This window comes from Gobio gobio, assembly GCF_949357685.1.
Source record: "Gobio gobio genome assembly, chromosome: 20".
Taxonomy (NCBI): domain Eukaryota; kingdom Metazoa; phylum Chordata; class Actinopteri; order Cypriniformes; family Gobionidae; genus Gobio; species Gobio gobio.
This window is the reverse complement of record NC_137113.1, coordinates 41,608,327-41,635,703: the sequence shown is the minus strand read 5'-3', so window position 1 is coordinate 41,635,703 and position 27,377 is coordinate 41,608,327. Positions and strand designations below refer to the sequence as shown.

Here is a 27,377-nt window from a genome sequence, read left to right as displayed (position 1 = left end):
AGACTGAGAAAAGACAGAAAATTTATTTTTTGTCTCATGTGGATGAAAGACAACAACTCCCAGAATGCACTTGCTTTGCTGCCATAGGAGGCCACTCCCTACACCACCCCCACCGTCGTTTTGATCTTCATAATAATACAATAATTTCGTTCAGTTAGAGAATAAACACTACAATTAAAAACTGAACGTGTCTTTCAATAAAGTGTGAGTGAGCCAAACGAAAGTCACATGACGATATTTGCGTCATCGGAGGATTTTTTCCAGAAATAAATTGCATAATTCTCTAGTCTCAGGGGGACATGAGGGGGGAAAGTACCATAATTCGGATATACTACCAGGTTTCTATAGATACAAAGCTTAATGCTAAATCGCTGAAGTAACCAAGGGAGTAATCCATCACCCGGAAAGCGTACCTCCCATAGGGGCAGCCATTGCTAACCAAGCCATCACCTTCTGTTAGCATCCCATTCATTTTGGCGTCATTTTGACAGCGAATATCTTTACATCTGAGGCGTTTAAAGACTCCATTTGTCCATTGTTTATTTCTAAAGAAACACGACGATGTATAAAAGGCTCCATTACCTTGTATCTTACATTATCGCCCCGTAGAAGCCGTTTTTGAAAAAAAAAAAGGCTAACGATTGCGTCATAACCAGTGTTGGGGAAAGTTACTTTGAAAAGTAATGCATTACAATATTGCGTTACTCCCTTAAAAAGTAACTAATTGAGTTTCTTAGTTACTTTTTAAGAAAAGTAATGTGTTACGTTACTTTTGCGTTACTTTTTCTCACCTGGGCTGGGCTGAGCTTGTTTTTGTTTTTTTTATAACAAAAAAGTTATATTTTTGTGTAACGGTAAAGACCTCTTCATACCAAAATTGAAATAATAAGCCCCAGGCTGAGGTAAAAATGCAAATTCACGCATGAACAGTAGAGGGCGCAGCTCTGCTGTGCTGCCATTCTGGATAATGGTAGAATAGGATGCAGGAGAAAAAAGTTTTACCAATAAAAACAAAAAATCTAGTAATTTTCATCATCAAAGGTCAGCAGCAAGACATTGGTAAATTAAATATAAAGGTAGATTATGCATAAAAATAGTTTTTTTATTTAACATTTCATTATTGGAGGTTTGCATAGTATTCTGATTTTGCATTTGACTGATTTTATTCATTTTGAGGAGTACAGAATTTTTATTGTGCAAGTGAGATAAATAAATACTCACATTTAGTCTAGAACTACAATAACCATCATGTTTACACACAACGCCTCTGCACTTATTTTTCTCAACATGGGGGCAGGAGAGCTGTCAGTCAAATTAATGTGAAAAAGTAACTTGCATTACTTTTTTGAAAAAGTAACTCAGATATTTTGTAAATTTGAAAAGTAATGCGTTACTTGGAAAAAGTAATATTATTACGTAACTCAAGTTACTTGTAATGCGTTACCTCCAACACTGGTCATAACCACGCTACTCTCTGTCGCACAGTAGAGAAATTACCGTATAGACAGGAGGAGAAGCTCGCACGCAATCTTTTACTGTCTATGAGGCAATTTATTAAAATAAATAAATACTATGCAAAATGACAAAATAGTTAATCAGAATACTTACCAAAAGTTGCCCCTACTCACGCTCCCCGTCTCTGCAAGATTCGGTGATACAGATTTTCATTTGCACAACTACAAGAAGACAGACAGGTTGCTCACGTCACATCTACGTCATCAAGCTCAGTCTGAAGCCGCCGCTCAGCCATCAGGAAGTGAGTGCTTCTAATTGACTTCACTTTCCTCCGTTGAAGTCTATGGGGTCGCTGTGTCCATTTCTTTTACTGTCTATGGAAGTAACCCTTTAAATTTAACAGCTGACAGCTGATTGGTTGATTGTAGTCCATTACATTTCTTTCTATCAAAGTTATCGGACATTATCAAGATGATTTTGTTCTGACACAGTTTAACTCAGAGTTCTTGTCATATTTTATTTCCATTTTCTAAACTATTGCGAATAAACTGTGATAATGTGAGAAAATGTTGAAGGTGTCTGAATACATTTTGGTTTGACTGTAATTGCATCGTCGACACGGCATCCTCAATAAACCCGTCTCCGGCGTGATGACTGATTGTTTGAATATTACAATTTAATAATACTTAAATCGATATGTCATCCTCAATAAACCCGTCTCCGGCGTGATGACTCTGATTGTTTGAATATTACAATTTAATAATACTTAAATCGATATGTCATCCTCAATAAACCCGTCTCCAGCGTGATGACTCTGATTGTTTGAATATTACAATTTAATAATACTTAAATCGATATGTCATCCTCAATAAACCCGTCTCCGGCGTGATGACTCTGATTGTTTGAATATTACAATTTAATAATACTTAAATCGATATGTCATCCTCAATAAACCCGTCTCCAGCGTGATGACTCTGATTGTTTGAATATTACAATTTAATAATACTTAAATCGATATGTCATCCTCAATAAACCCGTCTCCAGCGTGATGACTCCGATTGTTCAAATATTACAATTTAATAATACTTAAATCGATATGTCATCCTCAATAAACCTGTCTCCAGCGTGTTGCCTCCGATCTTTCGAATATTGCACTTTAATAATTATTTAATCAACACATCAGCCTCAATAAACCCGTCTCCGGCGTGTTGCCTCCGACCCTTCAAATATTTCGATCTAATATGACCCCTGACCTGTAAAGTTTCCAGAATAATAATCATACGCTGCTTGTTAATTGGCCAGAGGAGAACTGGCACCCCGACTGAGCCTGGTTTCTCCCAAGGTTTATTTTTCTCCATTAGGTCACCTGATGGGGTTTTGGTTTCCTTGCCACTGTTGCCTCTGGCTTGGCTTGCTCAGTTGGGGACACTACATTTTTCAACTAAATATCCAAATAAATCTAATTATTGAACTAAATTAACCATATAAACTACTAACCATCTAATTACTGATCTAAAGCCAACACGGTCACTGTATGATAATTGAAATGAACTGATGACATCACCGTTTTCTCCAGAATGGCTAGATGGCTGAATAAAATTATGCTGCATTATTTTCCTGTTTAACACTGTAAAGCTGCTTCGAAACAATCTGCACTGTTAAAAGCGCTATATAAATAAAGTTGACTTGACTTGACTGTATTTCTACTTGAATAAGGACCAGTGGAAATGATGTAAAAAAACAAAAAACTAAAATTGTTTAATTATAACTCATAGAATTGTAATCAAACCATATAGTTCTCAAAAAAGCTAAATTAATCTGTATAAAAAGAAAACTGTTGAAATGGGTTTCTTCCGGATCCTTCTTTCCTAGACTCAGAGAAACATGTCTTCAAAATATTCATCAAACTCTTCCTCCCTGAAAGAGAAGCAGACACACCAGGTTTGTTTTAGAAAGATTTACAGACACATTCCCCTCATTTGTGTTTGCATAGGGTGAATTCAGGTCGATCAGGACACTTTTTCCAAGTCATCACAACGGCAAAAAGTGTCACAATCACCCTGAATCCACCCTATACTCCACATCGTAGTAAAATGCATCATATTGGTGATATACTCACCGTGATTTCTCCTCCACAGCGGGAGCTGGGCCTCTCCAGTGGTCTGATTCTGAAGGACCTTCTTTTTCTTCATCCTCACTCTCTGCATCTGGAAAATACACCACATTAGACTCATATCAGAATTTTTGCCTGATAAACATTTTGTAGTAAAAGAACTTGTGAGTTACATGCCTAAGCATAATATTTAAAGTGCCCCTATTATGCCATTTTATTTTATTTTCCTAATTTTGTTTCGGAGGTCTCTAACAACAGGTTTACATGCATCAAAAGTAAAAATAAAATAAAAAACAAACACTTTAATTTTCTCATAATATACATTGCACTTCACCACAATGTTCAGTGATTCTCAAACGACTCAATGGATGAATCAGTCTCTCGAAATCCCTCCTTTCCACGAGCCTATTATGCTCTGATTGGTCAGATGGCCCAGTCTGTTAGGGCTGCAACAACCAGTGTTGCCAGATTGGGCGGGTTTGAATTTGATTGTGCGGGTAAAAACGGACTTGGTCGGATGGACAAAATTTGGCCTGGTTTGGGGTCCTGACAGCTGCTGAAAGAGGTTTGAATCAACGATTAATCCATTTTGACTGTGTTAAAGGGTTAGTTCACCCAAAAATGAAAATTCTGTCATTACTTACCCTCATGTCGTTCGACACCCGTCAGACCTCCGTTCATCTTCGGAACACAAATGAAGATATTTTAGTTGAAATCTGATGGCTCTGAAAGGCCTCCATTGGCACAATGCACGGTTCACTCTCAAGACCCTTAAAAGGTACTAAAGACGTCGACGTCGTTACAAAGTCCATCTCACTACAGTGGTTCTACAATTACTTTATGGAGTGACGAGAATAGTTTTTGTGCGCAAAAAAACCCTAAATAACGACTTATATAGTGATGACGATGTCAAAACACGGCATCATGAAGCTTCGAAGCGTTATGAATCAGTGAGTCGAATCATGATTCGGATCGCGTGTCAAACCGCCAAACTGCTGAAATTTTGGCGATCCAAACTGCTGAATCGACTCACTGATTCATAACGCTTCGAAGCTTCATGATGCCGTGTTTTGAAATCGTCATCACTATATAAGTCGTTATTTAGGGCTTTTTTGCGCACAAAAACTATTCTCGTCACTCCATAAAGTTATTGTAGAACCACTGTAGTGAGATGGACTTTGTAACGACGTCTTTAGTACCTTTTAAGGGTCTTGAGAGTGAACCGTGCATTGTGCCAATGGAGGCCTTTCAGAGCCATCAGATTTCAACTAAAATATCTTCATTTGTGTTCCGAAGATGAACGGAGGTCTTACGGGTGTCGAACGACATGAGGGTAAGTAATTAATGACAGAATTTTCATTTTTGGGTGAACTAACCCTTTAAGTTCTGCGTTATGTTCTACAAATATGTACTTCACGAAAGACATAACGTTACTGTAGTTCTGTCTGAAGTTAAAGCACAACACAAAGATAAACGCATTCTTGTTGTTATTTTTTTGTTGTAGAACTATCGTACAGTATCAGTGAATGACACATTTTGGCTGTGGTGTGTGCAGCACTTAAATGAGTTCATTCTTACTTTTGACATTTGAAAATGATCATCCGTTAATTTCGTGATTTTGACAGTTTCCACTTGGACATTTTAGTCATGCATTACTGTATTTGAATGTATTTGCCCTGTTTGATCCGTTTTCCTGGGAAATGTATCTATTTTTATTTTATATGTGATCATTATTTTGTTTTAAGGAGATAAAATGGTGCTAATCAGCCTTAATTCACATGGCAATAAAATTATATCATTATTTTGGCAGTCAAAATTTTAGGCGTTTTTTTATTGGATTGGACGGGTTTTAGCAAGCTTTTGGGCTGGAAATCATCAACCAAAACTGGCAACACTGGCAACAACTAGTCGATAAAATTCTTTAGTCGACGATTCTCATTATCGATTAGTCGGGTCTGCCCTCTGTGCACGCAAAGCTTCCACCAGTTGCGCCAAATTACAGCACTGAATGACGCATTTCTATTAGGGCTGCGCAATATATCGAAATATCGCAAATGTACATATCGCAAGGGCACGCAATATCTGAATGATTTTAATAGGCTACTTCAACATTGTGAAAAGTGTACGTTTTAGGTTGATGCATATAGCAGAGAATAGACTGAGTACACGACTGTTACTTATGTGACTTGCTTGACGTTAAAAAGAGTTATTAAATGCAATAACTTGCGAAAAACAACTCCTTGCAGTCTTGCGCTGTCTGACAAACACACCGAAACGTGCGCACAAGCTGTTCTTTTTTTTGTGTCTTGTTACAAAATGGCTGTCTTGATGAGTATTCATGTAAACACAGTCGGTTATGCCTTAAGTGAAAGATATCAGTTGGGGAAAGAAATAGATTTTACACACTTAAAGCAATATCGTATCGCATTATTTAACAAGGATATCGCATATGGCATTTTTCTTCAATATCGCACAGCCCTAATTTCTATGGACAAAATGCATTTACATATAGTGGAGTGGAAACAGAGTGCGCTGCTGCGGGAAAGGTACATGATCCAATAGCCTAAACCATGAGAAATCTTCACTTCAGCGTTTAACATACCCTGTCATTCTCTTTGACAGATGTGTGTGCACCCTCAATGCAAAATGTCCATTTTACAGGTTATATTCATATCTGTAAACGTTACTAATTCACGCGAGTATTTCCATTTTGCATGAAAGCACGTATTGACAGCTTTAAGCGCCACTGAACGAAATGAGCTCCGGTGCGGCGGGCGCGCGCACTGTCAAACAGAGAGGGAGACAATTAATATTCAGCCTAAAAACATTCATTTAGCTGAAACATCTGCTGTTGGACGCTAAATTTAGGTTTAAAATTCAACATGTTATTAGATGTATTTTATGAGAGAAGTAACTGTAAAGGGATAACAACGTGTAATTGAATATAAATGTAAGACGTTTCTTATAGCCTATTTACAGGAAAAAGAAATGACAGTAACCGGTTACTGTGTCCATGAGCGAATGTGTGTGTTCCTGCAGAGCATTCCTCTTATCTGGTTTGTGTTTTAGTGTGTGTTTTCTTCTTTAACATCATTTTAACATAGGGATTTAAACGGTCCTTTTGCTTAGTAACTTTTGCACATAATGTATAGCACAGATATACCCTTACGAAAACATCCATGTTCCATAAAATATCCTTTTTTTCCCTCATCATTAGTCGTGAAGTTGCCCCTCACAGTTCGGTACAGGCATCAGAACCACATCTCCTCGCTACAGAACTTTGTGTGCGTGTGATGGAGGGATTCCTGACGCTGTTTTGACTCCTTTACACATTTTATATGCACTTCACCAGCTCTCAGCTGGTCAAAATATCATCATTTACAGGCTACGTACATACAATGAGTGCATTTAGTCCAGCAGGCCAGCACACAGCATTGTTTTGGATGTTCAGTAAGTTCCGTTGTGAAACAAAATAAAAGTCCACCAATCGGGTTGTGAACATATCCCTGTGCCTTTAGGTTCAGTGTTAAAAAGCCAAGTGAATGCTAAGCGGATCAGGACTAAATGTTTTTTTTTTTTGGTCCAGACCCAGCAAAATGAACAACAAGTGTGAACACACACTGAGGTCTGAACATATCTATTAGGGTGTACTGAGAACATTCTCTGCCTGAGGTGACTACATGAGGGCCTGTTGGAGGAAAGAGGGGGAAAAGGTTGTGCATACCTTTATCTGACTCCTGAGACTCCTCTGAACTCGAAGATGAGTATTCTGTACAGAAAAATGTGTTTATGTTATGAATTTATACCAAGTGTTCATTTGGGAGCAACAAAAATGAGTTGGCAAATGGGCCAAATCTGCTTTAGGAAAGGCACTCTTTTTTCTGATCTATAATTATTATCCATGACAGATATAGACATTTTATACACTTTATATTAAGTATGTGTAATGTATATAAGTATAAGTAGTAACACTTTATAATAAGTATGCAGTAATAAAGTACTTACAAATAAGTTGCAAACTACTTTACAGTTGATATATTGTAGTCTCTACATTGTTAATATATTAATAAGCTATATACAAATAGTGAGTTCTTCATTCATTGTCACTGTAATTGACACAATTATTATTGTTTAATTAGCTCATAAGTAAAGAGTTAGATAATGTATTTGTTTTAAATTAACCATATACTTATTAACCATATACAATGAATATTAATGCCATTAATGTCCAATAAAGGTTTAAAGCACTTAATTCCTTTACTATGAGCTAACGAATGAAGAACTCACTATTTATACATAGTCTATTAATATATTGAAAATGTAGAGACTACAATATATAAAGTATAAACTAATAGTTACTTAATTACTGCATACTGCAACAAAATACCTCAAAGTTATGCACAGGCATGCAGTGGGATGCTGTTCAAACAAGCCTCATCTTGGAAACGGCTTGATTTTGCAATGAAAATGTGCTTGCCTTTACGCCTCTTTTTGTGTTTGCGCTTGTCTTTGCTCTTGTGCTTTCTGGAGTGGGGCGATTTGGATTTCTTTGAGAGTGACTTGTCCACGTTCTCTTTCGACCGCCGTCTCTTCTTCACTGTTACTTCTTTTCTCCTGGAACAGAGTTTAAGTGTCTCCAGGCAGTCTAAGGATATCTGAACATTCAGATGTGTTTGTAATGGTTGAATGTACTTACTTGTGATGATAGTTAAGCTTGAAGGAACACTCTGGACACAGACCTTGAAAATAATGTGAAGATATATCAATATTCATTAAAAACGAATATCAATTAAAATATTTAACAGTGAATGTAACATTGACAGTATCTTAATGTTGGTCGGGGGAAAACTAGCTGAGTAAACTATTTACAGTGGGGTGTAATTATTTTCTAATATTCTCAGTTTTTTAATCTGTTAACGGTCACATCACTGTTTTGAGCATAGATCGGAACTGAAATGCTTATAATTCATGAATGCTTTGGAATAAAGACCGAAAGCAGATTTTTGCAGAAGTGTAAGCAGCTTCAAAAACGTTATAGAAGCATAATGTATAAAGCAAATGTACTGAACTTAAACATTTTTATTTTATCTAAAGTATATATTTTGCTAAATAATTTGGACTAGAAAATCAAAGCCATATGTCTTGCCAACTTGTGTCCTAAATTTGAAGTTGATATCACAAAAAAATGAGTCTGTTAAAAGGAACTAAAGTATCCATGGTAATGCAATATATAATTTCAAAATGGTTTTCTAAGGATACATTTTGAGTGTTCATGATGATTACTAAAATATGGAGAGAAAAAAAGTCAATAAAATTGTACTACTTGGACACTGACAGTCAACAGGCGATATTATAAAATATATTACTGGGTACACCGGGGTAAAAAACGCATTTGGTTTTATTTTCCTCTAAAACATCCGCTTTTCAGGATGCCCGTGGAAATTTGTCTGATCTTTGATGCGATCACGGGCATCAACACAAAGTTGATTCTGTGCTAATGCGATCTAACATTCAATGTACTTAAAATGTTGTAGATTTAAGTTGCAAATGAGAATTGCTAAAATTATTCAATACATTTTGAGACAAAGGTCTTCTTACTGATTTTAAGTTTTGTTCAAGTTTTGTCAAAGCAATAGTTTTTCAATAACGGAAGAATATGTTAAAGTATGGTATTTGGGGCAAAAGGCACAATAATTAACATGATAATAAATATCTGGCTGACTTTTCCATTTGTTGAACTGACATGGTTAGATTCATATGGGAAATATATATTAAGTTGGGTGTCCATATTAGAGATAATCACCATATTTATAATGAAACCATCATATTTAAAAAATATGATATTAATCAAATCATATAATAAAATATAATATATTGTTAATACTGTAAATATATATATCAAATTATTATAGGATCTCATTCAATGTGTTCAGAATCTTTACTTTTTAAAATAATTGTAATTAACATTTAATGACAGCATATTTATTGAACAAAAATTAATTCTTTCATTTATCAAAATAAACTGAAAATACTTTGATAAAGTGATTGTTTTGAACAAGTATTGACTTAGACATTATTAAAACATATTATTTTAGCTACGTATTTGTATAAATACTTGGTGCCTTTTGCCACATGCTGGTTTTACCTTGTTTTTCAACCACTTTTATGATTTATTTTCACACAAAATCTGTTGCTCCATCAATGTTCAATACAAACATATATATTTTTTCTGCAATCATACACTATAGGAGGAGTGAAAAGAACATTTTCAAGTTTGAACAAGTTCAAGTAAACAAAAATAGTATTGGATTGGTACGGAATTCATATTTTCTTAATATTTCTTATGCTTGTTAGGTCATCATGTATCTTTCTTTTTTCCAGAATGCTAAAACCTTTTTCCAGGTTTAAATTAGATTTAGAATTAGATTTTTGAATGTGGTCTCGCACTTATATTTACAAGCACTTGTATTTTCTTACAATATTTAAACGGCATTTGAACACTCTAAAGTAGACAGTTAAGGTAAAATAGCATTCAACAATAAGCATGTCTTATTAACAGTAAAAACTAGGCGGTCTCACAAATACAGACTGGGCTTCCCTAAATCCAAGGTAATTAGATTAGCTCTACCCCTGTGTCCTGTGAGCGGAGGGGATTACAGCATGCAAGGTTTAGACGGCCACATGGTTGGTGCAGCTCTGGCACTCACGCAGTTTCAGCAGGGCGTTCCTCTTCTCTCCTTGCTCCACATAGGCAAAATTCACCTCCCAGCTCTTCAGACCCTCCTTACTCTCACAGCGCTTGTTACCGCAAAAGAACTGGCCTGTGTAAAATACATGACAGATAGAATGTAAAGAAACTGTAGGTCATGATCAAGCCCAGTAAAGCATACATTATAATTTTTTATTACAAATTTCAAACATTGTCTACACTGGAAGTGGCAGTTGTCACATCGTGCCGTGGAGCCAAAGCTTGAGGCTGTCTACACTGGAAGCGATCGTTACATTGCATTCGAAATCACATACTGTCGCTACTAGACCTACATGTAAATTTGAACTTGCTTGGTGACTTAAAAAGTATGTTCTTTAAAGTATGAATGTGGGTAGTATGAATCAGGGGTATGGCGGCTGCCTGATCAGGTCAATGCAAGTAATATATTTTTATTGCAGGATTAACAGAGTTAAGTCACTTCACTCGGCGGCCATCTTTGAAACACCTCTCAGTCATGCAAGTGCAGCTCCTATCTCTTTGAATGGGGAAACATCAACTTCTCCAAAACTGTTTGGCAAGCTTACAATTTAATTTCATATTTGAAATCACCAATGAAATACCATCTCATAAATTTGGTTTCTAAACGCTCGAATCATGACAAAAATACTGCATGCGCAGTATCCCAAAAGGCAAGGTGACTTTACTAGTTAACGATTGGCTCTTTCATTTAGAAGGCGTGGCTTATTCGCCATATTGGGCGTTGCACTTTCTCCCATTCATTAGTAATCAGTGCACCGTCTTCCTATATATTTTGTCTTTGGAATCCATTCAGTTTCTCTCAAAACAACAATTTAGTGTAATTTAAATAAAAGATTCATCGTGCAGTTTTGACAGATTTGTTGATTAAAGCGGGAGTACTCACACTCGATGAGTTTAGGCCAAACTGTCAGACAGCTTCAATGATTAGCCTTCGATGGGACAGTTACTCACTGTCTAATTAATTTGCAATTTGAGGAAAAGTTTTTTGTTTTTCATGAGACCTTGGTGACTTTTCCCATACACTTTAGTACAAAAACTAACAAAAATATATGTTTAAATGTCATAATAGTGATTGCTGGTCACTATTCTGCTGGCTATAGTGGTAAAAATGTCTTTTAGATGTTAAAATCTAAAAAATTCTAGTTTTTTCATCAAGTGTTAGTTTTGCTACATCGCGAATCTTCAGACAAAAAGTTGTGTGAAGTATGCTATATGGACCGTCACATCGAGGCATCACAGTCATCAGAAAAGTCTGCCATACCTTGGATTTTGGTGAATTGACGCCACTGGTGTGAATGAAATTTGAACGTTCTGTTCTGTCACATGACCTATCAGCATCAGTTGTGTCCCTTCACTGCCATTCATAAATGCTCTCCCATGGCCACATAGTAGAGTGTACTTCAGAATCTTGCCGGAAGTAGTAGGTCGAATACGATGCATTCGGACGTACTATTTATTGGTGCATATAATAGGAAGTATTCGATTTTGGACGCAGCACATTTGTTCTTTGTGTCAGATGTGGCGTGAGGGATTGAAGTACATCAGAAATGGAACGGGGCATCAGTTTACTGTTGGGAATTTGTTGTGTCGTGACGCATCCAGTGTAGACAGCATCACTGATTATAATGGGTTCTATCTTGTACTGAAAGGTCTCTAAATTGAAAACGTGTTATACACAATCTACTACATGTCTTCAGTCGTCAGATTTATAGTTTATGCTTTTATACAAAAAAAATGCCTTTTAGTAAATTTGAAAGTATGTGCACAACAAGCCAAACTGAGAACAGGCTTTAACTGCTGTGCATGATTGCAGTGAAGTGACCACAGCCGTAGCTGGGGTTTGCATTCCAGGGGAGTGATACCCCTCAGTTCTGTTGGATGCGAGTCCCCCTTGGTTAAAATCTTGGGCCCCTAGAATCGTCATCACCTTTCACCCCGCTAGCGACGGCCCTGGCTGTTACTGAAAACGGCTAGTGAGACAGACAGAGCAAAAGCCACTCTCCTCCCATGACCCTGGCTTGGCATTTCACCTCAGATATCAGCAGGGCTGACGTTAGCTCCAGTAGGCTTACAAGGGGATCCTCCAGATTGGAGCTGAGGTAAAAGTGCGTCATCAGGGAGTTTTTCTGCCAGGCGTCCCACACCTCTGACATTGTGCCGTCTGGATTGGCTTTGGCCAAACGCTGTGAGCCTGAACACACTTCTGTTTGGAAGTGAACTGCTTAAAGTTTACAACACTCTCATTCCTGAGATTTATATTATTGGGTCTTCCAAGCATGTTCGGTACGGAAAAGCCTCTCTGTGAATGAGTTTATTGGTAAATGTGTTTGCAGTAGCTTGTTAGGAAAGAAAAACTCTTGTCCTGGAAGAGACCCCGCTAAAGCAGGAAGCATGTTGTTGCAGAATTTTTATCAAATGTGTCCAATTTGCACTGTGGAAAAGCAAAACAAATTGGCTCTGTTTTGAAGGATTATGTCATGTTGCAACTTTGAGAAAGGCTTGAGCTTTGACGTGGCTGGCAGCTTTGACGTCACGGCAGAGAGAGTGACTGAGGTATCATCCTCACGTTGCACATGCAGATGTCTCAACCGTATGACTGAGCTTACTTTGAATGGGAAAAAATCTGTCAAAAGGAAGAGATCTTCCTACAGGTCTAACATGCTCCACTAATACGCCACAGAATAAAAAATAAAGAGGTAATAGCGACTTTTTAATCTCACAATACTGACTTTTTCAAGTCCTCAATTCAGATTTTTTTTGTCAGAATTGTGAGATAGAAGTTAAGTAAAGTAATTCTGAGAAAGTCAGAATTTGTGAGATATGAACTTGCAATTATCTTTTATGTTTTCAAGTTTATACATCACAATTCAGATTTTGTTTCTCACAGTTCTAAGGTATATCTCAATTCGGAGAAAAATAGCAAGTTATAAACTCGGAATTGCGAGAAATATTTGCGAGTTAAAAAAAAGAAAGGCCAGAATTGTGAGATACAATTACCTTTTTTATTTTGTTATTCCATTGTGGAAACAGGCTTCCATACACACCCCCTTGTCTGCTTTTGGCATGGAGTAATGGGACTTTTCAGTTTTCCCTCACTGGATATTTTCTCTTTTTTGGACACTTCTCTGTAAACCCTAGAGATGGTTGTGCGTGAAAATCCCATTAGATCAGCCGCTTCTGAAATACTCAAGCCAGCCCGTCTGGCATCAACAACCATGGCACATTCAAAGTCACTTGAATAATCTTTCTTCCCCATTCTGATGCTCAGTTTGAACTTCAGCAGATCATCGTGACCATAGCTGTGTCCCAATTCAGAGGCTGCATCCTTCGAAGGGCTGATTGTGTCACCGTGGTGCAACAAAGGCTGTCCCAATTTGAAAGCTCCTTCAAATGGATCCTTTGATTCCCATGAAATTAAGAATACAACAGATGGATCCTTCGCGGCCTAGCCTACCCCAGAAATCATTGCACACTAGTGACGAGAATTACACTAGTATTGGGTTTCAGCTTAATCAGATATCTAATGATACAAATGCAAAAACCTTTAAAGTGGTTCAAATGTTTACATATCTTAATAGGATGTTTATACTGAATTATATACAGAAATGTACCATGGTGAACATATTTAGACAGTTTGGGAACCCTGTTTTGTTTTCAGACAGTTTAATATAACTTTCAAAAAAGTCTAGTACAACCATTACCGTCACTCATCAACGATGCTCGCTCCGACCTAAAGGATGCAGCCTCTGAATTGGGACACAGCTCACGTCTACATGCCTAAATGCGCTAAGTTGCTGCCATGCGATTGGCTGATTAGATATTTGCGTTAACGAGCAGTTCAACAGGACTACCTAATAAAGTGGCCAGTGAGTGTACATTATTTAAAATACATTTCATAAATGGTACTCACAATAATGTGTGTACCATTATGAAGACTAATATGATAACAGCTACAGTGTCCCTTTTGGAAACACTAAGAATGCAGGCATATTCACAAAAAAATCGAAATCGAGCTTGTTTAGCTAGTATTTGTGTTCAAATACCTACATAGTGTTTGCTATAGGTCAACTATGCATGTATACTCTATAGTGCTTATACAGTAACATGCATAAAATCACTTTTGAAAAAAGATTGATTTTATGTGTTAGCCAAACTGGTTTGAAAATAAAAAAAAATGTTGCGATGTAGCAAAACTAACACTTGATGACAAAAACTAAAACTTTTATTTTAACATCTAAAAGACATTTTTACCTCTATAGCCAGCAGAATAGTGACCAGCAATCACTATTATAACATTTAAAAATCTATTTTTGTTCGTTTTTGTACTAAAGTGTATAGGAAAAGTCACCAAAGTCTCATGAAAAACAAAAAACGTTTCCTCAAATTGCAAAAAAAAATGTAATCAATAATAATAATTAATGGAAGATAAATGGACTAGCTTGCAGTATTTCTGTTAGGGCTGTGCGATATTGAAGAAAAATGCGATATGCGATATCCTTGTTAAATAATGCGATATTCGATATGCGATACGATATTGCTTTAAGTGTGTAAAATCTATTTCTTTCCCCAACTGATATCTTTCACTTAAAGCATAACCGACTGTGTTTACATGAATACTCATCAAGACATTGATTGATTTTGACATAACTGTGTGTGTATTTGACAGCTCAAGTGTGAAACAAGACACGAAAAAAAGAACGGCTTGTTTCGGTGTGTGTGTCAGACAGCAGACAGCACGAGACTGCAAGGAGTTGTTTTTCGCAAGTTATTGCATTTAATAACTCTTTTTAACATCAAGCAAGTCACATAAGTAACAGTCGTGTGCTCAGTCTATTCTCTGCTATATGCATCGACCTAAAACGGTCACTTTTCACAATGTTGAATAGCCTATTAAAATCATTCAGATATTGCGTGCCCTTGCGATATGCATATTGTGATATGTACATTTTTCGATATATTGCGCAGCCCTAATTTCTGTTGTGTAAAATGCTTTGAAATGCTGAATTAACTGGAATTTGCTAGATTTGTATTGAAAATGTTATGAATTGAAATCACTGAAAATGGCCTATAAATTACATAGAGCCCAAATGACCAATATAAAGGATATTTAGGGTGAATTCAGGGTGATTTAGACACTTTTGGCAATTGAGATGACTTCACCCTATTATTTCTAAACACTCTTTTTTAATAAATGTTATTTCATGTGGACCCTGCTAATTACGCAAGGTATCTAAGACTTACTAACATAAAAAAAAAAAGCAGACATCTTATACCTTCTAAATAAAAACACATGTTTTGACAAAAACAGCTTGAGGTCCTTTTTTATATGTCCAATAATAATAATTTAAATAAAACATTTTTTTCATTGGCTCCTTTTAGGGTTAAAAAAATTAAAGGGTTAATGTGATGCCCAATTAGCCATCTCTCTGATGACGTACATGCGACGGCGACCTCTGCAACTAAGCTCGCGTGAGCAGCACTGAAGCTGTTAAAGCCAGTGAAGCTGACCAACAGCGTCTTTGGAGAAATGACAAAACGCATCAGGGTTAGCCCTTGTTAGGAGTCTCAGGGATGCCCTCATTATGTTAAACTGTGAAATAATGCCCAGCAGATGGGAATTCCTCATGACGAACTCCTAAAGGGACCTGTTAGAATGTCCCTCAGCAGCAGAGAAAAGAGGTTGGCAGGACTGTTAACGAAATGTGCATTGACCTATATGATTTTCATATTCTCTAAAGAAAATGTGAGTGGGAGTTTACCAATGCAAAACGTGTCACTATGATGCAAGGATGTTGTGGGTGTTTGTTAAGGTGACAAACACTCCTCATTAAGCTGCACGATTTGAGGTATCATTCATGTCCGTAACCAAATTGTGTGGGACGAGTGACATTCCCAAGAGTAATGTTTAATGTGAGTAATAGTAATAGTGCTACTGACTACATTGTATTACATTTTAAAATGTCCAAGTTTTCTAAGACTGTAGAAAGTTGTTGAGGTAATGAATTAAAAATAAGAAATAATTAAAGAAATAAATATATTTAAGCTGTTCTTAAAAACATTTTGTCTTGTGTGCCCGTTATTATTATTATTTTTTACTCACAAATATCAATTTCTCACCCATTTTCACCTGATAAAATATCTAGTTCGACAATCATTTCAATGGCACTCATATGGCATAAAACTGAAATAAAAATAAACATTTTTAGTAATATTTAAAAAGAACTAAATAATAAGAATGGAAAAAGCACAGCAATATTACTAAAATTAAAATGAAAACTGAAATATAAAAATAAAAGCTATTTAATAATTCGGTAACACTTTACATAAGGTTCATTAGTTAACTACATTAGTTAACATGAACTAATAATAAACTGCACTTATAAAGCATTTATTTATCTTTATTAATGTTAATTTCAACATTTACTAATGCATTATTAAAATCTTGTTAACATTAGTTAATGCACTGTGAACTAACATGAACAAACCCTGAACAGCTGTATTTTTATTAACTAACGTTAACAAAGATTAACTAATGCTGAACAGAGGTGTTGTTAGTTCATGTTAACTAATACAACCTTATTGTAAAGTGTCACCAATAATTCTAATTAAAAAATACAACAGTAGGCCTATACAAGTAATACTAAAATAGCATTTATCCAAAATAGGTATTTATATTTCTTTGAGACGTATGTGTGTGTGTGTGTGTGTGTGGCCAGATAAACCCTACATTATGAGGACAAAATGTCCCCAAAAGGACAAGGATTTCAGATATTGCCATCTTTGTGGGGACATTTTTTCCTCATAATGTAGGGTTTATCTGGCCACACAGACACAGACACAGGATACACACACACACACACACACACACACACACACACACACACACACACACACACACACACACACACACACACTAGTGTCAAAGAAATCAAAACACCTATTCTGGATAAATGCTATTTTAGCATTACTTATATACTGTTGTATGTTTGGTCCCCATGAGGAAAACAGCTTATAAATCATACCAAGTGATATTTTTTTGAAAATGTAAAAGTGGCGAAAGTTTTCTGTAATGGGTAGGTTTAAGGGTAGGGTTAGTTTAGTAGCTTCGGAAAAACAGTTTGTACCGTATAAAAATCATTATGTCTAAGAAAATCTGCATAAAACATGGAAACCATGTGTAAGTACGTGTGTGTGTGTGTGTGTGTGTGTGTGTGTGTGTGTGTGTGTGTGTGTGTGTGTGTGTGTGTGTGTGTGTGTGTGTGTGTGTGTTGCGGTGGTTAAGCTGTGGCTCAGGGTGCGAATGATGGCAGATGGTCCATGACAGAAAAAAAAGCACTTTGCTCTTCTCTCACACACAAGTGTTACAGACAGTGTGAAGCCATTTGATCGGTCATTTAAGGGCTTCTTCAGTTTGTGTAATTCTGATGATTGCTACACGTACTTCAAACTTGTTTACCTACTAAGATAACATAACCGTGAACTGTGAACCAGAAACAACTAAATCATTGATTTTTGTTATGACACAGGCAACCTTAAAATTAGGTCACTCTCATAGAATATTCTATACGCTAAACGATAATAATCTGAAATTAAATTACTCTGGAAAGACATTTCAACATTCTACTGAACGAGCTGATTCATGCAACAAATTCAATGTTTACTTTGGAGAAAATTTGCTCTCAAGTCAAATAAAAATGTAATCAAACGTGCTCCCATACCAATTTTAAAAGGGGGAAATAAGTTTAGCTGTGAATACAGGATTTATGTTAGTCAAGCCTTTGCCATCGGATTAGTTTACTTGAATATTTGCAACCCTGAAACATCTATTTATCAGCACACTTGGCTGAGATGGGCAGACAAAGCAGTTCTTTTTCAGCACCAGTGTTATTTTACACAAGATAAAACCACATCCCCACCTAGTGGCTGAGGACAGTATTGTTTTGATATTGTTCTGAATTTGAGACCTGCTTTGTTCATATTGCAACCAGAATACTTCAAGTATGTGAACATATTAACGCCCGGTTTGACAGACAAGGCTTAAGCTAGTCCCAGACTAAAATGCAGTATTGATCAGTCTTAACTGAATATATATTTTTAAATATATTAGGGCCATTGTTTTGTCTCAAGATGCACAGCAGTAATTGTTTTCTAAGGCACGTTTATAAAAGCTACTTAAATGCCCTAGTTTAACTAAACCATAATCCTGGCTTAATCTAAGCCCTGTCTGTGAAACCAGACCTAAAAATGTTATATACAAGTAGAAAAATGTTTTTGAATTACCTTTTCCAGATATTACTTCGTCTTCAACGCGCCACCGAAATCCAAACTATTAAGTAAATACAGAAATGAAAGCTGAAAGCGCATTTATGATACTAACAAATAACATGCTCAGAAAAGTATTTAACATAATAATCAATGAACCTGTAGTAGCATATTTGATCAGTTCTAATGCCTCTAAGTTATCAACATGGTCAAATCTTTGAAAAATCTGCTGCTCATGCCTTCTGTCGTCTGATTGATAGTTCATACTTTTTTAGCAAATAAAAGGCTCTTTAGTATAATTGTAATGATGTCCACCTTCAGGTCGGGGTTCATGTCTTTTTGCTGTGAAATCAATGCTGACTTTTATAAAGTGAATGTAAGAATAACTTTTATATGGTTAGTGATATTTCAAGATTGGACTGAAGCAACTTAGGCTTTAGGTGATTATCCATAAACATATTTTTTTGGAGGGGGGAGGAAATCGTGTTAAAATGTGAGAATCACATATAATTTATTCATCTCTCATTGTATTGTATTATTTGTTTTTCCTCCACAAAACAAAGCATTTAAATATCTTATATCTTAAGACATAACTTGGAGGCAAATTATATTGATATGTATTTTATGTAAGTAGTCTGCTATACTGTTAAAAAAACCAAATTGATTCACATTACAAGCAATCAGAACTTCATCTTTTTCCATTTTTGCCCACATTTTTCCTCCTCAAGTATGAGCTCCCTATTCTCACTATATCATACTATATGAGCCTGATGTATCAAATATGATATAAAACAATTACAGTAATGCAAACCTTTTTTATATTTTCTGACTATTATGCCATATATCAGGCTTTACAGGGTTAAAAAAGAAAAGGCAAACCTTATTTTCTTTGTATCTGCTAAGGTCAGCGATACAGTACTCCTTGAAGAGCTTATCGTAGTACTTCTTTGCCAGCTCTTGCTCCCTATAAACAGTTCAGAAACTTTGTCTTAGGGTGACTGTGCAGAGGTCAACAACAACGTTCAAGAGTAAAATGAAATGAATCAAATAGAGATAAGCAGACATTACCATGTCATATCCTCCTCATCCTCCTCTCTCCACAGGAAACGATGGTTCTCTTTCACCACATCCAGATCTGTCTTATCTCTAGACCTGCGTATGGAAACACAGATCCAGCATCTATCAAAGCAGCTAACCTGAAATGGAGCTGAAGTGTGTAATTTCTGCACCACTTAACTGTATTCATCTTATATTTCATATCAGAAAAATTGCACATTTAACCTGCATTAGTTTTAATGAGAGTGACAGTTTTTCTATAGAAGGCAATTGAAGTAAATTGCTCACGTGGATCGTTTGAGCTCCTCCATCGTCCCTCCATAATACAGGATGTAGTCGCTGACGAACTTCTTGTGACGTTCAAACTCACAAAATACTGTTAAGGATTTTTTGCCACTCAGAAGAAAAAAATTATACTTTGTTTACTATGGTCAAACTTTCAGAAAAATAAACTTTCAGCACTCTTAAAGGGTTAGTTCACCCAAAAATGAAAATTCTGTCATTAATTTAAGGCTCATTCACACCAAGAACGATAACTATAACCATAAAGAGATTGTTTTAAATATAGTCCACACCACAACTATAATGATAACGGCACAGAAAAACAATATTGTTATTTGATATATCAATGTCTACAACATTGACAGCCAATCAGAATCCATCCTGCTTTAAAGAGCTTGGGCATTTAAAGCAGCAGATGACAAAACTGCAGCGTGTTTATAATAAACAGAAAGATCACGTCAGCTGGTGTGGTATCTTTATAGTAACTGGTCTTTAAAGTAAACAGGCCTTCATATGATGCTTTTTAATCAAAACTTTATTACAAAATACTTTATTTTTAACTTCCCCAATCATACGCCCGGCGACGCCAGATGTGATGCAGGTGTTTTTTGCTAGTTTCAACCCGACGCAGTTATCATTTTCACATCCAGTGCCACGTTGTTTAAATAGCAAATGCACTCGCGCACATCTGTCCGCCCATAGGCGTGCTGCTCGGAAAACCAGGTGTGTTCAGGTGCATTGTTGGCTCATTGCTATTTTGAGGAACTGAAAACGACTGCGCCATTGATCACCAAAAACCTGGTCTAAAGTCAATAGCGCAGTATTTTTTGTGTTATTTAAAGAACGCGTTAGTAATATGCGCCTATAGGCAGGTGCACAACGCACATACACTCTGCTTATTACACACACAGGGATGTGCAGCAGCACACAAACATTTTAAATATTAAAAATAACAGATTCTCTGGAGAAGCGTTCAGTTTTCCGCTTGCAAATTCCGCCATGTAAATAGTGAATCCACCATGGTGCAAGCACAACTGGCTTTTAAAGGGAAAGGGAGATGAGACTCGTTGCACGTTACGCCCAAAACACACCCATGATTCATTAAGAGACTACGTACAACCCTTTTGGACCATACGCCTGGTGTGCCGACCGTTTTTTTCCGTCATTAAACTAACAAAAGTGGTTTCGGACACGCCCTAAGTGCACCTGCGCCATGTGCTTCAGACTAGTGTTAGACTATCGGGCCGATATTTTTTTCCCTGCATTATTTACAGACAGGCGTCCACAGGGCAGCTCTCACCGTCTTCAAACTCTCTTGCTCTCCCTCCCTCGCGTATATTAATCAAAATCAATTGAGAATTGACATGATGCTAAAAGGTCGAAAGACTGAAGTTTCACGTGGAGCATTGGGAGATTTTTTCCTGAATTACCGCTGGTGTTGCTCTACAAGAGATTAAGTTAAGTGCACCTACACTCTAAAAAATGCTGGGTTAAAAATAACCCAAGTTGGGTTGAAAATGGACTAACCCATCAATTGGGTTGTTTTAAGCAAACATTTAACCCAACCGCTGGGTCAAAACAACCCAATTGCTGGGTTAGTCCATATTCAACCCAACTTGGGTTATTTTTAACCCAGCATTTTTTAGAGTGTAACCATTAAATGACTAGGTTGTAAATAGTTTTAAAATTAAGTGTAGTACAGTCAGTTTGCACTTTTGCACTGCTTGCTTGTTGATACTGTGCAATAGTGTAATTATTTTATTTATGCTTAAATATTTATTTTCAGAATTTATTTTCACCACTGAACTCTTTTTTTTCTTGTTCTACCACACCTGTTTTTACTATTTGTTAAATATTGTTTTTTTTTTTAGTTCAATAAATGTTCCTTTTTTAAATTGTAAATTTTAAATAGTTATCATCCTGATCATTGTGTCATTTTTATGTTGTAAATTGAGGGAGCAAAAGCAGTACCGGCTTCAAATATCGGCTCAGGAAAAAAATTAACATCAGGCTCAATGCCGAAAAATCAGTATCGGCATCGGCACTAAAAAATCCATATCGGTCGATCCCTACTTCAGACCATGCGCTCAGATCGGTAAAATAGGGCCCCATAGTCTTATTTGGTCTTTCAATCTAACAAGTTGAAATCATAGAATGCAAAATGAGCCACAAAGAAATGCAAAGCTTTTCAAAATCTACAAATCTGCCACTGTCACACGATTTTGTGAAAAACACCCATTGACAGGATACAGCGTTCATTGATATCAGGTGTTGGCGTCGGTTTCTGGCTTCCTCTCTGTCAGGGAAAAAAAACACCAACATTTATTTCAGCATACACATGGAATTTATGGACTTTTGCACGACTTTTGATGGACGTGAGCAGTACCTGTCCCATTCTTGGGCAGCAACATTTTTATGGGCCACCTTGGTGTGTCGACCTTTCTGGAATGGCTTCTGTAAAAGCTCATCTTCACCTGCCCTAAAAACAAAAACACACAAGAGGATCAGAACTTCAATTATTTATGCTAATTAATCACATTCTTTCTAAGTATATTCTATATTATATTCTATGTATTTAAATTCACCAAGGCAAAAATACAGTAAAAACAGTAATATTGTGAAATATTAGATTCTAAAATAGCTTTTCTATTCTATTTTTATTTATTTTATAATGTATTTATATATATATATTTTTTTTTTTTTTTTTTTTTAATGTAATTTATTCCTGTGACGTCAAAGCTGAGTTTTCAGCATCATTACTCCAGTCTTCAGTGTCACATGATCCTTCAGAAATAATTCTAATATGAGGAATAAATTAAATTTATTCTAAATTTATTAAAGAGACTTTAATAAATTTAAAACTTCTCACCACCCGTGTGTGTGTGTGTGTGTGTGTGTGTGTGTGTGTGTGTGTGTGTGTGTGTGTGTGTGTGTGTGTGTGTGTGTAACATACGTGTTTAATGTAGCATGATACTACAGGTTCAAAAACATGGTATTACCATGGTGCTATGCCGAAAAATATGATACCCAAAACCATCATTTTTTTTGTTTGTGATATAAAACAAAACCTCACCTTTTCTCATCATATTTGGACTGCCCTCCACCACCATCATCATCACTGAAATCAGAGTCATACCCTCCACCTCCATGGACCTAAAACATTATCATAGTACAAAAAAAGAGACACTGATTACACAAAAGGCATATAAATCACCAACAACTAACCTGGTATTGAAGCACAACATTTAAACGTATTAGTTCATCTGTGAAATGCCAACATGGTGATTTGTGGCAGGTGATGCTAAACAAGTACAGGAGGAAAAGGGAAGACGATCCAGCTGACCACAGCAAAGATCAAAAGTACTTATGCTTGACATTCTGAGTCAGCTGCCATGACGCCACTTCAGCACAGCACAGGAAATACAACACCAGAGTCAAAGGCAGCAGGGTACAACATGTGAAGTTCAGTTCTGACACTGGATTTATTATTTGTGTCATATTTCATACTTGTTTATATCAGAAACCGGTAACGATTCAGTGACAGGAAATCTAGAACAAATGGGTCTTTCATTTGGAAAAATGCTAAAAATGAAAGCACTGAAAGAGTTGCAAGTACTTTACAAGTACTTTACTGTTCCCAAATGGGAAAAATACATTGAATGCAACAAAGAACATCCTCATGAGCTTTCCAAGAATGACTGGGAAGGAAAATCATTACATAACACTGTTTTGAATATGATGAATTATGACTAACAGTAATAATAATAATAGTAAACATTAAAAAGTATGTGAAAATGATTAGTTAGTGTATTTTTTAGCTAGTTTGTTTATATTTTATTAATCCCCTTAGGGAAAGTAAGGTTGAAGCGAGCTCACACAGACATAAATAAGAGTCACAATTGGCATACAAAATATCAATAGCCTCATTCAATAAACTCATTTAATAAATAAGACTTGTCCAGACTGGCTAATCAAATGATTTCAGAAGACATTGAATTTAAAAATGTAATTGCTTGGGGAATAAAAGAAGATTTGGACATGTTTTTCATACACGCGGGACACAATACCGTCGACCGGATGGGAACAGTTCAAAGGCACTGGATGTAGGATGTCTCTTACCTTTCACAATATTGTTAGCTTTATTCATCACTCTATCTTTGTATATACTTTCTATACTCTGTAAAGAAATCCCTTGCAATTGCTATGGAAAGAATTACACAGTGGCTGGAGCAATCGTGTCTTGGCTTGAATATTGGTTAAAAAAAGAAAAAAAAAGGAATGTTTATAAAACAAAGGTTCAATCTCCTGGTGAAAAGATAGAAATAGTCAATGAGTTCAATTATCTTGGTGTAATATTGGACTCAAATCTTAGTTTTAAAAAACATGTTAAGAAAATGGTGAGGAATATTAAATATAATTTAGCGAATTTTAGACAAATTAGACAATGTCTCTCTGTCGACGTAGCCAAGACCTTTATGCATGCTACAATTCTTACATGTTGGGGTCAAGCTGGTGAAACTGTGGTTAAAGGGATAGTTCACCCAAAAATGAAAATTCTGTCATCATTTACTCACCCTCAAAAGAACACAAAAGAAGGTATTTTGAAGAATGTTTGTAACCAAGCAGATAGAGCAACCATTCACTACCATAGTAGAGAAAAAATTACTATGGCAGTCAATGGTTGCTCTATCTGCTTGGTTACAAACATTCTTCAAAATACCTTCTTTTGTGTTCAGCAGAACAAAGAAACTCTTACAGGTTTGGAACAACACAAGGGTGAGTAAATGATGACAGAATTTTCATTTTTGGGTGAACTATCCCTTTAAGCCTTTAAAATCCCTATATAAACAGACTGTAGATTTAAAAAAAAAACATTTTCACCTCTGTAGGATCTTGGAGAAACATAAATTGAGTTTTGACAATTATGTGCTTTTTTCAAATTTGTGTATGGTTTATAAAATGTTAAATGGCCTGGCTCCGTCTGTACTGTGACTTTGTTAGTTTTCGTCCTAATAATTCTGTGAGATCTACCAGATCATCTATAAGTAATTGTGTTGCTCCTTTTCGCCATTCTGCTTTTGGACTATTGTCTTTTGCTATGAAAGCTACGACTCACTGGAACGCTTTGCTGGAGGATATAAAAGGGTTTAAATCTATTGGTCTTTTTAAAATGAAGTTAAAATCTTTTTTTAAATTAAATCAACTCTGTAGACATTGACATGGTTGCTGTTTAATTGTTTTTTTTTGTTCTGATAGTATGTGTCTGTTTTATAGTATATAAGTATTGTTTATGTCGACCTGCCAGGGGACTGCGGGTGAAAATTAGCTTTTAGCTAAATTCGGTACAATGCATGGAATGGAAACTTTTAAAAATTGTACATGGTTCCTAAATAAATAAAGTTAAAAAAAAATGTAAACAAAGTATTTTTCTCTCTAAAATCAATAACCATCTCTTTGGTTTTTGAGGTATTCAATGGAAAATTTGATTTTTCACACCAATTTAGAAAAAAGTCCAAAACAAGCCTATGCTCTTCCTCTCTATCATGTAAAAGACTCACTTTTAAGTTATACAATCTACATTTAAAGCATATCTGTTCGATAATTAATACAGGTGAAAATAATGCCCTGTGTATCATCATCAAAAGACTGAGAATTCTCTAGCCAGAATACCAGCTAATATAGCAGAAGAGATATAGTTAAAAGATGATGAAAAGTGCACAAATACAATTTTAACGAGTCTTTGAGAGTTTCTCTAAGTGAGAGTGCAACAACTGCAAAACAGTTAGGATTGTATTCTCTACCCCCCTAGAGGGTTGGATTATGAGCAGTATCATATCACAATAATATGCAGTGACATTTAACACAATTTTATTAATACAGTGTATAAATTATTTAATATAGAATTTGTATTTAAATTATAAAACCACTGTTTAGAATAGCACTGTTCCAGTGCAACAACAACAATAACCCCTTTTATATAAATGCAAGTATCAAATATGATGCAAAAAGCTTTTATGAAACATGTATTTGTTCATCTCTCAATTTTCACTGTATTGCATTGTATTATATATTTTGCCCCCGTTTGATCTGTATAATCTTCATAAAAAACATTATTGGGGATATGGAGTTTATGTGGTAATTACTAATATGTATATGCATTTTATGTAAGAACTGTGCTATACTGTAATGAATATTGTTTGATTAAAAATAAGCATTGATTTCCATTAAATGCGATGAGAATTTCATTTTACTTCTGGGCCATGTAAATAACAAAATCTGCACCAAATTACATATTTATGCTCAGTTTTGTCCTGCTTCTATATAAGCCATACAAGCACGGTTTCTCAAATATTATGCAACACATATATAGTCTAAGAATCAGTATTGTTTGTCAGTATTGTCAGGTAGGGCTGCACAATTCATCTAATTTGTAATCGTGATTACAATTACGGATGCCACAATTATGTAATCATTCAATAAAATGTAATCACACTAACAAGAAAAACGTCCTCTTATATTATTCTGTGTATTTAATATGCGTTTTTTTTCTTTTTCTACCGGTTATCTTCAGTTTTTCCCCCATTGTTTTTATTTTTAGGATAACATTATAATAAGAAACGAAACCAATGTATATTTGACTTTTGAGGCTTAATGCTATAGAATAATTGTAATTCATAATCGCAATTACAATTTCAAGGGAATAATCGACAATTATGATTTTTGTCATAATCGAGCAGCCCTAATGTCAGGCTTTACACGGTTTAGCGCAAATATGTTTTCCTCAAGGTAACAAACTACATTTAACACTTATTATTAGTGTTATACAATCTACATTTTAAAGCATATCTGTTCTAGAATTAATACAGGGGGAAATAGTGTCCCATGGATTATCAATATGCGATATATGACAAATATAACCTTTACTTTCACGCCACGCATGACAACCCGCCACACAACAATGCACGCAAATTAAATCAAATCTTCAGATTCCTGTGCATAACTTATGACTTATAACTACCTTAACAAGGTCTAGAGCTGTATTATCCGTGCCGCTCATCTGTGTTTACATGCCACTGAATCTCAGACGGGCGCGAAATGATGACGCGTAAACCACGTGGCCAAAACAAAGGTAGACACATCTTCCCGTGTGCACAAAGCATGGTTACGTTGTGCAGCATTTGATGGGAGCCATTTAAGCTAATCCTTTTGTCTCAGTGTGTGTGAATAACGTGTCACAGTGCAGTCCGAAGAATAGTTATTTATATATTTTAGGAAAATATTTTCTTAATAAATAAGAGATCTAAATGTGAATGTGTTTAAGATAAAATAGCATATACAAGTGACAGGACTTTGGTATGCTTTTAATTACCGTGTTCTTTGTTTCAAACAGACGTTATTATTCGCATCATAATTCACAATAGTTTACATCAGAAATTGGTAAGGCTTCAGTGACTGGAAATC

The 27,377-nt window shown here is 35.8% G+C and overlaps 1 protein-coding gene across 1 annotated transcript; it reads right to left on the bottom strand.

Moving 5' to 3' along the window:
* Positions 1-846: 846 nt before the first annotated feature.
* On the bottom strand, positions 847-27,013 carry fra10ac1 (FRA10A associated CGG repeat 1). The gene is made up of 14 exons (XM_079845727.1): positions 26,935-27,013; positions 22,990-23,069; positions 22,303-22,395; positions 22,167-22,212; positions 19,923-19,999; positions 19,647-19,730; positions 19,458-19,542; positions 18,597-18,642; positions 10,276-10,389; positions 8,265-8,307; positions 8,046-8,182; positions 7,293-7,337; positions 3,575-3,662; positions 847-3,372 (listed from the first exon to the last, which is right to left on the bottom strand). The coding sequence occupies exons 1-14, from the start codon at positions 26,971-26,973 to the stop codon at positions 3,330-3,332; spliced, it is 1,020 nt and encodes a 339-aa protein (XP_079701853.1). The 5' UTR covers positions 26,974-27,013; the 3' UTR covers positions 847-3,329.
* Between the last annotated feature and the right edge of the window lie 364 nt (positions 27,014-27,377).